We start from the raw sequence: 18568 nt of genomic DNA, 5'->3' as shown, positions 1-18568 counted from the left end.
GTTGCGATATAGCGCTGTAGCTAAAACTGTCTTTGTTGTAAATAATGCTTGTCAATAAAAACAGAAGAGCTTTTTCGGGGTTTTATTTAGCTGCATATTACCTGTACAACTAAGCGACTTAAAGAAGATCAGGTGTGCATAGCCCGGGATTGTTATTGTTTTGCGAAATTAAGAAACAGCGCGTTTTAGTCGAAGCGCGTTGTAACGTTTTATCGTTTGATAGCGTCTTGGGAAAAGTTTGGAAAATACGTGGCTTTTTTGCGATCGCGTGTGTGTACACAGTTACATCGCGTGGTCAGGAACCAGTGTTCGGTCAAACGTGACCACTCGGCATAAAACCAATCAATTGCACTTGCATCGCTCTGTGTCGGTTTACTGGCCGCACGCGTTCAGAAATTTCTCTTTCATGGCGATTAAACAAGGGTCTGTTAGCGATGCGACACACTGGCAAATCAAGTATCAAGTCGAAAGAAACAGGGATTATTTTGTTCGCAAGATACAGTTCACAGCTGGCGCGGAGTTTTTATTACACGAAGAAAACTTTTAATGCACTCGCGCGCGTGGGAAGCCATTCAAATCTACGCCGCTGGATACCATTCAAAAGCGATGTTAGGACATCACGTTCGCAACACATTCAAGGAAACATTACTAGTATATAAGTGCATAACGCAAGAGTTTCGTCGCGCGAAAGAGCAATATTTATCGCTCATGAAGCGTAGTACGTGAGCATTCGGCAAAGTTTAGGACGTCGAGGGTCAAACCGTAAGCTTATGAGGGTGTTGGCCGAACGCCCGAAACGTTAATACCGGATCTTCGGGTGTACTTTTTGAACTCTTTCTATAGCTGATAGCGTGTGACTTGAGCATGCCCAAGAAAAATAAACAAGCACTGGCGAGAAGTGTAAACATTTACTTAGTTGATTATGTGTCAGACACTTTGTTAAGTACAAGATATAATAGTCAGGCTTAATCTGTCGAAATATCCATGTACGTGAGATACTGAGAGTGCTCGAAATAGGATCAATTCTGTGAGTATTGAACGCTGGTGTACACCATGGTTTTTCTATTAGAGTTCAAAACAATTTTTCACGAATAAAACCCGTTGCTCGGTTACAAAACCTTTTCTAATGTAACAAAACGACCCAAGGACATTGTTTTCTGTCTCCTTAAAGCTTTCATTAAAATTTTTATCTCTTTCGCCTGGAGGCAAGATTAACAAATTTGAAAGTCAAATTTTTGTCGAATAGTGGTTAGGCGCTTTATAAGCAAGTCATAAACGCTTTTCTATTTACATCAGCTGGCAGTTCAATATAATTTCAGTTTCCTAAAGTGATATACTTTTAACCGGAGGTACTTTTCTGTCTTAGCCAGACCAAGTAAGCAAAAGTAATAAAGAGAGCGATTTACGCTCTTCAATTAATAGAAGGTCGCAGCTCCTTCCATATGGCCACCTATTAACACGAAAGCACAAAAGGCCACTTCGCTACATGGGAAGGAAATGATATTCAAAGATACAGGATAAACTACTGTAATTAGCGTTCGAATAGGAATGAAACTGTATGCGAATTTATGATAGCTTTTTTAATTAAAACTCAAGAAATATTACTGTCGCCTCTTTCGATTTAGGTAAGTTTGTTTCCTTTTCTGGTCTCATTTCGAAACGGTGTTCTTGTAAATCAAAATTTCTCCATTTGCTGGGAGAGTGTGTAAAAAAGAAAATTTGAATATCAAAATGAATGTTTTGAACAAAAATGGCATTGCGTGATCTCAATAATAACGAGAATTTTACTTCAGTAAAATTAAGGCAAAAATCCAAAATGTCTCGGAAGAGGTCTGTTATCGCGGCATTGTTAATTGGGCTGTGTTGAAAGTTTTCAGCAACCTTCAAACCACAAACAAGAAGTCACGAAATTTAATAATATTTGATTTTTGGGTGGCTTGGGGACTTTTAAAACTCAATATATCACCATATATATCACAATATATCACGTTTTCACGCGCAGTGAACTGTCAAGCAAGCAGAAAGTGTTTTAAAAACTGTCCCTGTTTTAAAAGTTTCAATTTAACTAAGAAACATTAAGCGATTAGTACCGTACCAAACGAAATGCAATGATCTTGGTCAAAATCTGTAGAGAATTCGTTTTTGTGAAAGCTATTCAAAACAAGGCAATTTTCGTTGATATGATAAACAGTCTTGTAGTGTCCTTTGTGGACGGGTGTTCAAACACAATTGTTTAGGTTTTGTCACTTTATTTCATAGCATACAGCATTAAATCAAGTAGTTTAGCGATGGCATTAAGCCTTCGAACAATATAAAACCGAGCAATGTTGATTTATGTAATGCAAAAATTAATATTGCTTGAAATATGTGAGAGCTATGTTTGATTTTCTCGAAAGTGTGTGCTTATAGTTTCTTGCCGTTTCAATCTTGTTTAAGAATGTCAAAAGGACGTTTATTAACAACAAAAGCACAAAGACATCTGTTTTTGCTTTTAAACTTCTGTAAGTCACAAACAGTTATGCGACGCGAAAATAAGATTCGCCGGGATTAGGCGAAGAATCTTACAACAATTAATTTATTGTCTTGGGAAAAAATTTCGGTTATATTTTTAGACTGTACAGATACCGAAATATAGTTTCGAAAGGGCTAATATATCAGCTAAAAACTGATTGAAATCCTGTTTTTGTAGGATACAATTATTACAGCGATGTTGTTGGTGTGGAAAAGGTCGTGTCATACAAAATGGATTTCATGAAATGGTTGAGAATGCAATCCCGCACTACTAAATACTTCATCAATCACGACCTACTTGGGAAATATTTAGTATTTTTTCCCCGTTTCAAGTAGCCTTGATTCCGCAATGTACGTTGCATAGAGCAGGAAAACCATTCTATCCCTGTTAAATGGTTTTCGTAAGAGTTTATACGTGAATTATTGCACACAAGCAAGACGAAATAGACGCCAACTCGCGAATAAAACATTTTCTAAGCAAAAATGCAAAGAATTATAAACAAAAAGGTCGTCTATACAAAGATATTTTCAAATGTCAATCCTAAGTAGATTGTATGTATTTAGCGTCAAATTTTTTATGTAATCAACAGGTAACATATTTTGAAAACCTTAAAACTGCCGTGGCATGGCTTGCGAACTGTTGTGAAAACAGCAAAACAGCCCGGCTTTTCTGGTCATGGTGCGCATACAGTTTAATGCTGCAAAACATTTTATCACGTTTAGTTATTTTAGCAGTTTTTCTCATAGGAAAGAGGCAGAACAGGAAAGGATTAATTCAAAAACTTAGATAGCCACTTGATTTTTTTTTCCAAATCCAACACTCCGCATACTTTGAGGTGTTTTGAAGACTAGTTGGTATCATTTCCGACGAAAATAACTATTTTATATTAACCTTCCAAAATGCGAACAAACGCTGTGATAAAAACCTTATTTAGTTCAGAGGAAAGTTTACTTTTCTCTGCACCCTTTCAACTCGAAGACCAGCTCTTGAATTACTTTTAAAAAGTGTAACAGCATTTGGCGTTTTCTCAGAAACAAGTTGAGTGCGATTTTCATTGAGGTTTCAGTATTTATGCTACCGGGCAATCGATTTCAGGTCGAAGGTTTTTCTTCAACTTTGTACATACATGTACGTACATATTCCCGCTTTAGTGACCTCTTTAGTATCACGCCAGAAATCTTTGCAATGTCAAGGACGTTTTGTGATAGTTAAATGACCCTTTTAAAAACATTTTTAAGCGCTTAACAATATATTTTCTTTGTACAGCTAAAACATTGAAAATGTTTGGTATTTAAGCGGTTACCGCCATCTATCAAAGAAAACCCAATACAGTTTTTTCCAGAATTCTTAAATCCCGACATTCAATAAATTCCATCTTAGCTCTCATTGTAAAATTGAACAGAATGATGAAACATTTTCCTGGTTTCTTTGACTTAATTCTGTGCGTTTTTCCTGCCACTTGTTTGTTTAAGTTCTGGGACGTGCAACTTGTTCACCTTTAATTTAGTTGTCAGCGCTATTTTTAGAGGGCAAAGACTGTTTAAGCTTGCTTCAGCTATACGTCAATTTGTTCATTTGTGACAATAATCCTGTTGGAATTCAAACAACCACCACTTGATCTTGTAAAAACATTGGGCTGAATAGCTTATTTATTCGGCTTACAATAACTTGTTAGCTTAGTCTTAACAGAGCGTTCGATAAGTTATTCACTGTCCGATAAATTGTCCACGTTTGTCAGCCTGAGCATTTAGAACTGTTCCCTTCCTTGGATTCCAAAAGGCGTTCGGCGAAGTAAATCTAGTCGAATCTACAATCACAAAGAAAAACGAAACGAAACGAACTTTAGTGATAAGATAAAATAAACAAAGAAACTGGCCCTGCAAGTTGAAATATCCACATCATTCAAAGGTCATTGCGAACTTGGAGGTGCTTTGGCTAGAATAACAATTCTGGCAGTAAAACCTACAAATTCAGTCGAGCTTTTAAGCCGCTGTAAAAGACAAAAATACTTTAGACCTTTCTTAATATAGCTTTAATGAACTAGATCTTCTCAGACATTACAATTCAGTTAATCTGCACTGAGCATACCTCGAAATCCACTTCACAAAATGCATGGTTAGTATAAAGCTAAATGATGAATGTGGGCTTTTGTTTCCAGTGTGAAACTTATCTCCGTTCGTTCTTAGCTCGAAGAATTAATTCTTTTCTCCGATCGCCTTATATTGGCTTTAAAGTTTGTTTCTGAGAATTTAAAAGTAGATCAAGACAGCATGTTAGTTAATGATTTTCTTTATCCATGTCAAATGCCCAAGTTTACAAAGTACTGCTCTGTTAGAGAGGAATTCAAAGATGTTGATCTCTATTGTTGCAACTCTGTTTTAAAAAAAAAATATCGAGTTAACTGTCGAACAAGCAATGACAAATCATATGTTTTGTGTTGAGGACACAGTTAAAGATGCAATATTCTTAGACAGAAACATGCGAGAAATAAATCATTGCAACCTCTTCCTTTTTCGTGCAAATGAAGATCAGCATGACATTTATAAATAGCAATTGCAAATTATGAAAACAAAGTACATAAAACAGCATCAAAAGAACCGGGAATAGCAAACAATTTGTAGCCTTCGTTTTACCTGCCTCGGGTGTGGTTTATCCTAGTATCCATCGCGACAAGAAAAGTCGAAAACTAAACCTAGATTGGATGTTGTTCGATAGGCAACTTGCGATCGTCTTTTATATGGCGAATGTGAAATAATTGCGACAAGGTCTTGCGAGCAACGAACAGCGAACAACCGAAATACAAACAACTTCGGCAATCGTCAGCGATTGTCAATTCCAGAAACCTTTACTCCTAGACAGATAGCCGAAATAACAAATAGACAAGAGCTACAGCTAATCACTCAGCTTTATTGTGGTTCGGTTTGCAATTGATTACTTAGTGCATTTAAAGTTTTAGTGTTTTTGCTTCATAAAATAATTCTCCAAAATCTTTCAGCCCAAGGCTAATTAAAGCCTCAGCATTTGCTATCTTTTGAAATCATTTAAATTCATTTTCTATGGCGTTTTAATCAAACTGTCCTGTCAGACAATTTTCTGCCTTCAGATTTTTCATTTGGCGATTAATTACCACCAAGTTTAAACAGCTGGCTCATAATTTCATATTTCTGGCGCGCGCCACGAAAAAAAGACAAATGAGAAAAAACAAAGTGTTTTTCTACTTCCATCAGAGCATTTAATTCGCAATAATTGTAGCTCGAAAAAAGGCCGGCCTTTATTTCTCTCTCTTAATTAAGCTATAGCTAGTAGACACCTGCACTCAGTGATATTTCTCAGTTTTAACTGAAACCAAACGCAAATTACAACGAGTAAATTGCTATCGAGTCTTGAAAAAAACAAGTTTTACAAATTGGCTTGCAAGTACTTTCTGATGTAAGTGAAATAAGTTATGAGTATTCCGCTAAAATACACATACATGTATTTACCATAGTGTCCTCAAAATAAAGGAGCAAGTATTATTTTACACACATACTAAGTTTTTTATTTCGCTTGAAAAGATTATGCATGAAAAGAAAAACTAAAAAGAGAAACTAACCAAGTACTTTAAAAAAATGCGTTTGACTTAAAAATTGTGGCACACTTCAAGTCCATCGTGAAAACACGACAATTGTCGTATAGTTATTCAAAGCACATACAGATTGCATTCATAAAAATAAACACTTTTGATATCTCGGTAGTCTAAACAGAGGGTGTGGAATCGGTTAAATGTCCATGGAGTAAATGCAAGAGTTTCACAACAAGGAAACGAGATTGTAGCAATTTTCGCTAAAAGCTTTCGCAACAAGTCTAATAAAGTAACCAACATTCCCTTTGATTACTTCCTTTGGGCGTGTTTTTGTAATAAAATCAGGCGTTTCCCACACTGAATAGCCGATTTGAAGCGGCCATTAACTAAACTTTGAGTAGTCGTTTTACAAAATTGGCCACTTGAACTGGTGAGTAGAGTGTTAAATGCAAATCATATGGCCACATGAAAACAAGCGAATTTATTCACTGAGAACTAAGATTTGTTTCCATCGCAAAAAATATACAGAACATGTGCTTGATTACCATAAAAGAACACAACAAATTTTACATGGGTACATGAAATAAGACATTTAATTCTTTGGCCTTCTTGTGTTTTTACCACCTCATTATTGAAGAATGTATTTTGACACTTAAAAGCCTACCCTACCATAACATAACAACCTGGTTTATGATTGCCCTCGAGCAATTAGCTTAAGTTCCACTCGATTGTTTCGAATTTCAGTTCAGTTGAAAAGAAAGATCTATTAAACCACATTTTCCTCCTTACCACATTTCAGTTAGAATACATAACTGCAGATATAGCTTATACTACGACTGATAAAAATATAATTTAAAATGAAAATAAAACTTTTAATGATCGAAATAGTGCTGAATTATATGTGAAGTATATTAAGTAACTTTGAAACGAAAAAAAAAGTGAAAAAGAGTTTCTTTGTGGTGAAACAAAACGGTTAAATACACAACAAAGTATTCTAGCGCGATTTGTTCTTAAGCAATTGAGCAAAACAGCACACGGCTGGGGCATTTCTCACAGAATTGACAAGTACGTTTTTAATGAGCAGCAAGATGAAGGAAAGGGTGTCAACTATTTTTCTTTAAGAGCGTTGAAGACAAATTAATAGGTAAAAAGAGTATAATTAATAGACGAGCAAGCTCATAAGCTATTCCGTTATCTGGTAAATTTCAAAAAATTAAGCGTGCTGTTTTGTTGAATTATAGCTTTTTCTGATAATTTTTTTTTTGATGCGGCATCTTTTTTTCTCGTAGCAGTCGATTTTACAGTAAAACGCGCACGCTAAGCTTTGAACTTAACATTCTCTGTTTCATTTGCGTCGGCTGCTCCGGAAAAAATATTGTTCATTACTTCGTAAAGAGTTTTTCTCATATTTCCTGCTTTTACAATATCGATTGTTTACGTATTCATGCTGAGATCATGGTCAAGTTAACTGAGCGAAATATCACTGCAGCCAGTTGTTATTGTTCGCTTCGTCGACTGCAGGTCATTCTTAAAACGAGCTGCGTTTTTTTCCTTCCCAGGATAAAAGACTTTGGTTCAACCAACCAAGTTACCTTACTCATCGAAGACAACCTTGAGTGTTGGAACATTTGGCAAAATGTAAGTTGAAAAGTTTGATTTTCTTCTTTTATATTTTTATCCCGTGTTTGCATGTTTTTAGCGTTGTTCTATGGCATATTGGCATCGCGATGTATTGCGGCCCAAGGCCACAAGGTCGAACTCTCGTTAAAGCTATTTTTTGCGATAGTTTTTTTCACAGCTTATTAAGTTGCCTCATACTTGCGAAGTGCCCAATTCTCTAGCATTCTTAATCTATAATTTTTGTATGCGCTTTTCTATTATGCAATATTCTGTGCTATATATATGAGTCTTGAAAGGTAACTTTGTCAAGAATGTACAGAGTGTACAAAAACACCAATCTATTTGTATTTCGTAGTATAGGTTATGTTGCAATCATGCAATATTCCAAACGATCTAAACAGCTCGGTGACAAATTTACTGCTCCCAGCCTATTTTCAAAAAGTACACGTTTTAAGTTACATACGATAATGCCTCTTCAGTTGTCGCATTGTACTCAGTTCGGCAGGACTTTGGTTTCCGCATGAAATTACTTGTTGTTTCATGAATTTTTATCTTGCACAATATACTAAAACGTCTTCTCTAACCTAGCTAGATCAAGTTATTTATCGTCTGAGAACACACTCGTAAACTTCAACAGTTCCAATTTCACCATTTCGAATGTGATTTAAGGGGGCTCTGGCACGTAAGGTGCGAATTATTCTCCATGAGAATCTCATGTCAGAAAATCTTCGTTTAGTGAGCTAGATTTCTGAAATGTTGTTGTAGATTTGTTGGAAAGCCTACAGTTTACACATTTCTTTTGTAGGTCAATGACCGTACGACAATATTGCAAACAAACACATGCACATGGAAAATAAATCGAAAACACTCCTTCTCAGCACAAATTGTACTCAACATACTTTATATTTAACAAGACAAATCTTTTGTCGCTTATCTTTGTAAAATTTTGTGAATATTTCAGCAGACAAATTTTCTGAAGCTTTTTGCGTCAAATACTCATAGAAAACCTGCATTCCGCGTTGTGGCTCCCTCTTGGAAAAATAAGCCCATTGAAATTACTGTTTTCAAGTGGCCAATTTTATAGTTTCAAGATTTCGAAATGACTAAACTTGTTTTTCCAAAATCAGTGTTAGACAGTTATAACAAAATATCGAGGTATTTATTGCAGTACTTTGGTGTTTCTCAACCTTTGCTTACGTAATAAGACAGACTTCGTATCACTGACAACTCAGGGAAAAACAACAACGAATAGAAAGCTCAAGACATTTTCGTGCACATAATGATTTGTGCAAAAATATCACATAGGTTGGGCACAGAAATTCGTGTTGTTCAAATCCGAGAACTTTCTCCTCGAAATGTGGGACCATGTCGGCGGTTTTCGGCAAAGCAGTTGCTAGGTAACATGACGTCATCCACTTACGGGCGCTGGCCCTATATTTCTTGGTCGATAATAAATCGGAAACCATTCGAATGCTTGTACGAAGATTCATCAAAAACCGGAACACGTTTGCCCCACTATTGACGTTATATTTCGGAACGTTAGCAATATTTATTTTATCTCGGTTTGTTACGGCCTCACGTGTTTTAGGCGAGACTTTAATTACAATAAATTTTGGCCCATTTCATTGCTCAAAGTGATTTTTTTAACCCATTACTATCAAACAACCACAATATAACAAACGTTTCAAGGTCCATCATGAAAACTTGGTTAAATAAGGTGAAACTTCTTGTAGAAGAACGATCCACAAACAATTTCTCTTTAAAATGTTAATACATCGTCAAGTAGGCAGTTCATGATGAAAATATAGAAAATGATCAACTTTCTCATGATGTGCCATCAAAGTTTTTGAAACTAATTTCAAAAGAAATGTATGTACTGCTTTCAGCGAGGATAAGGAGAATTAACAATTTGATCGAAATTACGGACTGAAAGTAGTAAAAAAAAAGATCTCAGATTGTAGGAATGTGCATGTTTAGGCCTAAAATGAGTTAAACGGAAGCTTTATCGAGAATTGCATATCGTGAGGACGAAGATGTACGTGATTTCCCGGATTAATTTTGCACTTATTTCAAATCTGATACCCGCCGTGAACCCATTTGTTTAATGCGCCCTCTTGCGATTAACTGTCGCTTCCCATACAAAGAATTTTTACCCAGCCTGTATAATATAGCAAAGATTGTCCCACGCTTTAGCGACAAAAGGTCTGTATAGCTAGGTGCATGACGTTGAGTAGGTATCAAAGGAACGGTGTAACGGATTAATTTTAACCAAAATTCAGAAACAATAAAATGGCCACCAAATTGAGTGAAGGTATAAAAAGAGCACTTAAAACAGCGAAGGAACATTTCAATAACACAGCAAATACAAAAGAGTTCGGATGGACAAAAGTCGAAGAAGATTAAAACAGATTGCAATATTGGGTTTTGAAAAACTGTTAGGCTGAACAGTTAATTCGTTTGTTGCAACTTTTATTATATCGTCTGGGAGAAATATTTGTTTGTAATGAAGCTATGCTTTTGTCATTTAGAGTCATAGGCAATAAAGTCTAAGTGACTTCTTCGCTTTTTCTGTATTTTATAACTTTAAAAGTTTCATAGTGAGTATTTGGCAAAACTTAATAAAATAGACTAAACTCAGCCGTAACACGTCCCTTACTGAAATGTTCTAAACCGTATTCCCTTGATTGCTTTTAGGATGAGTGAAATTCTTCCGAGGGTACCCTCCCCGGGTAGCGCCTTGTACCACCGCATTCCAAAATGCGCGCGCTGCCGTAATCATGGCGCTCTGTCGTGGCTCAAGGGACACAAACACTACTGCAGATGGAGGGACTGTACCTGTTCTAAATGCCTTCTCATCGCTGAGCGCCAGCGAATAACGGCCGCTCGGGTGGCCCTCTTGCGGCAACAGAGAAAAAACACAGAGATGACGCAAAAAATGGAACCTAAAGACGGAGATAAGGAACAAGTAGGCAAGGTGTTTGGAGATGATGTTTATCAAAGGCCTTCAATGGTGCTAAGCTCAATGCCAACGATACACGGAAGGAATGATAGTGACACGGATTATGAAGGTATGCTTTCAGCCTTTCACTTATTAGTGTAGGTAACATAAGTGATGCTTAACTAAATCTCTTTCTTCTCATTATAGTTTTTTTTTTTTTTTTAAAAAAAAAAAAAAAAAAAAAAAAAAAAAAAAAAAAAAAAAAAAAAAAAAAAAAAAAAAAAAAAAAAAAAAAAAAAAAATTTAAAAAAAAAAAAAAAAAAAAAAAAAAAAAAAAATAAAAAAAGAATCCCCAATACATAGACTGCAAATGAAGTGTGATTAAGAGTAGTGATTGGGTGATCTTCGGAAATATTCGTTAGACTATAGGAAATATTTGCTGACCTACCAATGTTGTTCAAACTCTAAGGTCTCGGGTCGTTTTCGGAACTCTTCGGGCCAGCTTGGAAATCTTTGTAGCTAGGTCGTCGGGTCTTCGGAATAATTTATCTCTCAAAGAATAAACGTTAACGGAAAGCTGCTTCTCTGGCTGGATCATTAAAATCTACACTACTTGTTCCACATAATTAGACTATAAAATTAGGTTTCCTTGCCTTGGACGTTTGTCAGAGCTAAATTAATACAAAGAGCTAATTTATTTTCCTTCTTCTTTGTCGTCAATCCACAGATGAAGGTATCGATCAGCAACTGTCCCCGACAGCATCCGAAGAAAACGCTGATTCTCAAAGCGAACACCCTTCCGAACCTGAACCGACGATAATCGACGGTGTACGAATAAAGACCGAACCGGAGAAAACACCGGAACATGAAGAAGAAGGCGACAAGATGGTCACACCGAGCGAAAACGGAACTCCGCTTCAGTCCCCGAAGAGGAAAATCAACGGAGAGGTGCCACACGATGAAATCGATGTCCTCCGACTTCAATCGAAGATGCCCCGAACTTCAGAAAGCCCGAACGTGGGAAGAAAAATCCAACAAGATCCGCTCGTGTTGTTAATGCGAGCTTTCCCGAGTCAGTGCCGAAGCGTGCTCGAGTTAGTCCTTCAAGGTTGCGGAGGAAACGTTGTTCAGGCAATAGAGTGCTTACTTCAAAATCAGGAACAAAAGAAACAGTTTCCTCTACGCATGCCTGTGCCAGTGATTGGCAGTGTCGGGGGTGCACCAACTGCAATTCATCCAGCCCTACACTTTCAAGGACCTCCGCTCTTTCGCAAGCCGGAGCCTTTTTCGCATGCTTTCCACAGGCCCCCTCTAAGTCCAAGCTGTCCCTACCCGCCACCGCCGCCATTACTCAAGCCGAAACCACAGGTCAGCGGTTATCCTTTCTCCATGGACGCCGTCTTGGCTTCACCGCCGAACACTGTTAGCGCAGGCTCAGGGTCTCCCAAAGGAGAGGAAAAAGCGGTGATGGTACATTTTTGCACGAAGTGCGGTCGAAAAGCAAATTGCGAGGACAATTTTTGTGCTTTCTGTGGGCAAAAGCTCCACAAATAACGCAGATGTTCGTATAAATATTTTCTTTCATGAATATGTGTTGAAACGTATCTTTAAGCATCAGTTAATTTCTTCATAAGTTTGTATACATTAACCCTTTAAGTCAAGCTATAAACACGACACTTCTCCTAACAAAAGCAATTTTTTGTTGATTGTTAGATAAATTCTCTCAAATTTTACTAGGAGAAAATTGGAAACCATGTGAGGAGAATTTGTGTGTTGATATTTGGTGCTTAAAGGGTTAATTATTAACGATATACAGATGCTCGGCTCATTTACTGCAATTATTTAACGAAGGGGATTAAAATTTTGTTACGACTAAAATTTATAAGGGAATTTCCTCGGACTATTACATGTAAAAAAATGGTTAAAAACTCTAAGAGCTATAAATTCAACTCTTTTACGTTCATCGTCAAAGACGATGTAAAGATTTCTTTGTGTATATATAACAACAACCTTCGTAAAAAACGCTCTTTCCGCGAGAAAAAAAAATCGCTAGTTTGTACGCCATGTTTGCGTATAAAGTCATAAAAGATACTTTTACATAATATTAGCTGTTATTGACGCGGGTTGACTAGAGGGCCAAGCAACAAAACCCAAGATAGAAAAAAGCTCGTCGAGTTTGTTTGTTTGTTTGTTTGTTTGTTTGTTTCTCAGTAATATTTATTATTGTCACAAATATAGTGCTATTAGCTTTGGTCTCTGAGAGGCATTATCAATCTTTTCCTTGCAATGGTTTGTGTATTTTCTGCGGCAAATTTGGTTATAGATCATAGTAGAGATAGCATAAATTAATTAACGTATTGGGACGTAGAGGATTAAGGTAATGGTTGTGGTCTCTAAGCTTTAGTGTAGTGTGTTAAAGTATACAGAAGTGTTAACGAAATCTTTATTTTTAATACTCGACAATAATGATCGCGTTCGGTTATCGTTCTGTAAGTAAGCCAGTTGATATAAATCGTTTTATCATGTTTGCTTTTCATTATGTTTCATACAAGGTGTTCCGTCTTGTGCATGGGGATAAAATAAACAAGAAAGCGCTTTATGATTTCCTGACAAGCGATCACTGACTTCCGAGCCACTATCTTTAAAGCTTACAGACCACAAAATGTGAACATACCGAGACTAAAATATTTAATAGTCTTAATATTAGCCTTACCGAATGTTTAGAATAGGATAGTAAATAATACTTCAAATTTGAATTCAACTGTAGAAAGCGCGGAAAAAAGTGAGTTTAGAGTTTGGTTCACTCTAATAAATGTTATTCCCGTTTTTAAGCTTATAATACTTTTAGTGTAGAATGTGACAAAAAATAGGTTATTGTACTTCGAGACATGCATACGTTTATATGTACTTTTGTGAAAATACGCATGTAGAAATATCGTGTTTTATTTTCTGCATGTTACAGAGCTCAACATTATATACATGAACTTATATACGTGTGTGAAAAATATGAATAAATATTATAGCCTCTTTTCGAAATTTAAATTATATACATTAGTCATGTTTGTAAAAGTTCATTTTTACAAGAAGGCGAAAAATACAATAAAAATGTGCCAACTGCAAGATTTGAAAATAGTTTGTTGGTTTGATGTTTTATTTTATATGATAACTCTCCCTCAAAAGTTAGCTAAATCTACCGGTTGTTCAATGAATTTATAACTTTATTTCTTTAAGTGTCAGGGTAGTGTTTGGTTTACACTGCTCTTTAAGCGTTTTTAAGCTGAACAAATTACATTAAATTAAAATTACAAAAAATTTCAGTACTATGTTAAGGTCATTCCTCAGTATTGCATTGCGCATCCCGTACTGCGCATAATTTAAAGTGTATATGACATGAAAAATATTTCCTGCTTATTTGAAAGGCCTTTCAAAATTCAGTAGAATGGCGTTTTTCTTTTTGAAATATCTTTTTTCGTTTCAGAGATATTGACGTTTTTGTATTATGCAAATTAGATCAGTGATGACGTCTCTAAAAAATGGTAAAATACTGAATAAACAAATCTCTAAAACTAAACAGTGTTCTTGAAACTTGGCACCACAAATGTGCATCACAAAAGAAACAAAATGTCACTCTTAGGGCTGTTGCCATGACAACAGTTTGCCGCTGGTGCTGTCTCAATAAAAACTGAAATTCCCAGTTTTTGTCTTAAACCAAGAACATCTAGCACAGTCAAACCGATGGTGGGAATTAAGGCAATATGGGAACTATGTCTGTTCTAAGCAGGACCCTTTGTCTCACTTTAGAGGTCAGATATGGGGATATTTGTCTTTTTGACAGAGAGAGACTGGAGCTGAAAGAGTTGCTATGGCAACAATACTAAGGGTGTCATTTTGTTCCTGTTGTGATGCACATTTGTGGCGCCAAGTTTCAAGAACACTGCTTCAATATTTCCAGAGATATTTTTTATTCAGTATTTTACCATTTTTTAGAGTCAAATCTTATGACGTCATCACTGATCTAATTTGCATAACACAAAAACGCAATATCTCTGAAACGAAAAAAGATATTTCGAAAAGAAAAACGCCATTCTTCTTATTTCGAAAGGCCTTTCAAATAAGCAGAAAATATTTTTCTGTCATTTACACTTTAATACGTGATTAGGGCGCGCGCGACTTTTTCTATATGGCTTGGCTCGCAAGAGGGATAAATCGTCGTTTTCGTGACTAAGGAATCATTTTCTGGTGCTTTTCTTGAATGAATTTAAAAATTTTTAGAAAAATGACGTAGCCAGTACTCAAATAATGCTTCTGATGTGAAAGTTGTCTGTCTTCAATATGAATATCTAAAAGGGTATATAAGGTCTTCCTGCTCCTACAAAAATACGGGACCCCTCTTTTTATTAAAAAATAAAGCTTTCAGATGAACAACAATAGAAAGTTTGAACGATAATCTCTTGTCAGTTGTATATTTCGATGGAATGTCGTTCAAATTACAATTGCGAGAATGAGAATAAGTTGTTATTTTCTCTTGGTTATTAATAAAAAAAACAAAAGCGAGATAACGTCAATAGGCAAATAAATTCCCAATCATTGCAGTCTCATTTAACCTAACATGTACAGTTCCTAAATTTTCTCGGTGCTGTTTTAGAATTTCAGTAGCGAAGAGGGTGGGTCCGCTACCTTTTTTTGCTGAAAAAGTATGAGACCCGAGGGGACAAAATCTTCGCGTCTTTCTTACTTCGCGACTAGGGCCTAGTATTCATTGCCGGCCCCACCCCTCTTAGCACCTCTCAGCCAGATTTGCCACCGAATTAAAGAGGTTTTATCACGGATTTAACCAGATTTTAACGCAAATCTGGAATAAAAAATGAAATTTTTTTTATCTAGAACTGTGAAAGCGCCTTTGCGCGAATGCCTCGGTGGAAATGGATGCAATTTTAAAATAAGGCAACTTTTCAAGTTGTTTCCGCGCGCATGAAAAACATCAGGTGTCAGTGGGATTCGAACCTATGACTTTTATGGTTCACGTCCAAATGCTCTTGGTCACCAGGGCGTTTGTACCGCTCTCACAAAATATGGTCTTGTATGTCAGTTCGACTCCCCTTAAAGTTGCAGACTGATTTTTTTCAGGCTTTCTCCTCAAGTACTTTTAAATCAGCAAAATGACTGTGCTTAAATAAAACTGCGAAGATCTCCGGGTTCTTTTTTGATGGGAGCTCACTGCATTCGTCTCAGAAAGTACTGCTCGATAGCTTTTATTTAAATGATCACACCAATTAATGGACGTAAAACGGCAAAGGCATAATTACCACTCAGAAAAGACTAGAACTCTCTATTGGAAGCCGCGAGCTTCGTCAGTTTTTGGGAATGAAGCCATAGGTTGTTTCTCCGACCGTACCAAGAAGTATTTCAAAGAAATTCACAAATTGTAAAGCCTGGGGTATTTTTGCTACAGTTTTTACATGGACGGTTGAGTTATTTGACTATCCGCTTCATGTAATGAAGTAAACAAGTGACTTCTTTTACCCGTCGTGCTAACACGAAAATCAATGGACTTGTTCACGGTTATTGCACCTCCAGTATGCCATTTCCCAGAAGAACCTTAAATATTAATCACAATGCATTTTTGCAATGCCTAAGACCCTTTATTTATTGTTATAGTTTTGTTTTAGGAATGGATTTATCTTCCACGCATACAAAGTTACTGCAAAAACCACGAGACTGTTCATCCTTCTCATATGATACGTTTGTTTGATCTACGGTTCTGTAGGCGCGTTACAAGACCAAAATATGCGTTGCTAATTGACATGTGTTACTGAGCCGTGAGAGCATAAACCGTGCGTTGTTGACATCGTGAAGCGTGAAATGATACCGTGAATTGTGATTTTGAGAGCGATTGAAAGCGTGAACCGTGAACTTCACAATTAAGGCCATTAGCTTTTTTAACCGAAAGCTAAATTCACGAATTTGGTTTACCCGAGAGTTAGCGTCTATTTTTTTTTAATGAAACTACAAGGCAATGTTTAAAAAAGTCATTTTTCATGACATCGCTTAGCTTAGCTTTCTTTCTTTCTCCGTTCTTATTAAGTTGTAGCAAAAAAGTAACATGTTAAAGAAAACTTGTTTTCTATTTGACATCCAAAACGCACATGAAGCGATGCGTTTGATTTCGCTAACAATGCGAGGAGTAAAACAACCTATCGGCAGCCTTCTTCGACAAACAATTGTCAATGATGCATAAAACTCTTCACTGGCGCAAAGAAGCAATTCGAAACAGCTTCTTCATGCATAATACAGGCTGGTCGGGTCACACGCTTGCGTGATTTGGTTTGACTAAGACGGTAAAGTGAACGTCTCAAACGCGGGAAAATTTGTAAAAGTAGTTGAGGCGACTTTAAACCATCGTTACAGCATTGTACTACATCGGCGAGTTGCTACTCAAAGTAAATTTTGGCAGCATAGCTTTACATCCATCGAAATGGCGACGGACGGTTTGAAGTGCGAATAGCTATAGGCGCGGACGTAAGTTACAGAAACAAGGCGAGCAGGCTGGCGTGGAATTTCTTACGTTCTGCGAGGAGAAAACTGCGATATCTTGCGATGGTCTCGCGCTATAGCAAAAAAAGAGATGGACAAGCGATTTGGTGTTTATGTACACTCCCTATCATTATTTTTCCATTTATTGTGATATTTCTGCTTCATCGGAGTTTCTCTGCGGAGGATTTTCTTCAGCATTCAGGATTTAAAAGCGCAACACCAACAATGACATTGAGAAAGGACCTGCGTTTACTGAAAGAGCAAAATGAGTTTTTCGAAACGTTGCTAAACATGACAAAAGCTCCTACAAACAAACCGACTCCTGTTGCAACCGTTGTTCTCGCCATTGACTCGGGTAGGCGAAATAAGCCTGCCGAGTCCGATCCGATTGAGTTGCAACGAGACGAAGAATCTTCGGATCGGGACGGAAAAGTGGTAATCGTGACACCCGAACCGGACTCTGGGAAAACAGGGAAACTCACGTTCTCCCCGAAAGAGAACGAGATTACTGGCCACGAATTGCTCTCGGCTTTTTTTGAGCAAGTTGTTCCCGAGAACATGGCCGGAAAGTTAAACGTTCATACATGGCAAGGAATGTGCGGTCCATACGTTGAACAACTTCGACATTCGCCATTATTTCCTCGTTTCCCGTATGTGCGAAAATTTTTGGAACAGTTCAGATCGCACTCGGAAGGAAGCGACTTCGGTGAAAGAATTTTCGGGTTCATTCACCCAGAAAAGCAGGGTCTACACGAGTTCGCGATCACTTCCGATGATACTTCAGAGCTGTGGTTGAGCTCCGACAGCAACCCGAAGAAATCCCGACTGATCGCCGCAGTATATTCGGCAAATGGCGCGGCGTGGACAACGCCATACAATTACAAAAAATATCCCATTCAAGTTTCGAGGAAAATCGCACTGAAATCCTCTAGAAAATACTACATTGAGGCGCTGCACAAACAATCCAAGGGACGAAGCCATATTCAAGTTTTCTGGAAAGAACCTGGCTCGCAAGCATTTAGAATAATTCAGGGCAAATACCTGTCTCTTTTTGTTGACGATCGAGACATGCACGAGGAAGGTATTGTCGAGGAGACTGATTTTCACAGTTATGCACCGCCAGGAATTCCAAGCCACTCCAAGCGGAATCTAGACCCTAGTGTTAAGAAATTTCTGTATAAGTGCTAAGTTCAACGTATTTGTTTGTTATTTTTAAGATCGTTATACCTAATGTTGATTTTGTTTACGAAAAACCAAATTCAAAGGGAATTTGTAAGAAATTCATATTTCCATTAACTTTTTTTGAAAATGCCACGTCAGCACCTTTTTCAAGATTTCAAACCTTTTTAATGATTATCTCAAAAATTTGCGTAGCTAAACCCGATTTTCTTTTTGAATTTTC

The 18568-nt window shown here is 37.0% G+C and overlaps 2 protein-coding genes across 4 annotated transcripts in view; one reads left to right on the top strand and one right to left on the bottom strand.

Moving 5' to 3' along the window:
• Positions 1-13754, top strand: part of LOC144629857 (doublesex and mab-3 related transcription factor 3, truncated-like) — a 34559-nt gene extending 20805 nt beyond the window's left edge. For all 3 annotated transcript variants that reach the window (XM_078488091.1, XM_078488092.1, XM_078488090.1), the window contains 3 exons: positions 7634-7712; positions 10389-10762; positions 11360-13754. In XM_078488091.1, coding sequence (XP_078344217.1) covers positions 7711-7712; positions 10389-10762; positions 11360-12186 — 1203 coding nt within the window. In that variant the 5' untranslated portion in view covers positions 7634-7710 and the 3' untranslated portion in view covers positions 12187-13754. The remainder of the gene's footprint in view (positions 1-7633; positions 7713-10388; positions 10763-11359) is intronic.
• The window catches only part of LOC144630525 (doublesex- and mab-3-related transcription factor 3-like), a 69907-nt gene extending 51569 nt beyond the window's left edge, over positions 1-18338 (bottom strand). The window contains exon 1 of the mRNA XM_078488877.1: positions 18208-18338. Coding sequence (XP_078345003.1) covers positions 18208-18236 — 29 coding nt within the window. The 5' untranslated portion in view covers positions 18237-18338. The remainder of the gene's footprint in view (positions 1-18207) is intronic.
• Positions 18339-18568: the final 230 nt, after the last annotated feature.

The sequence above is a fragment of the Oculina patagonica genome, chromosome 11 (assembly GCF_052425735.1).
Source record: "Oculina patagonica isolate OP01 chromosome 11, crgOcupat, whole genome shotgun sequence".
Classification (NCBI taxonomy): Eukaryota; Metazoa; Cnidaria; class Anthozoa; order Scleractinia; family Oculinidae; genus Oculina; species Oculina patagonica.
This window is presented reverse-complemented; position numbering and strand designations above follow the sequence as displayed.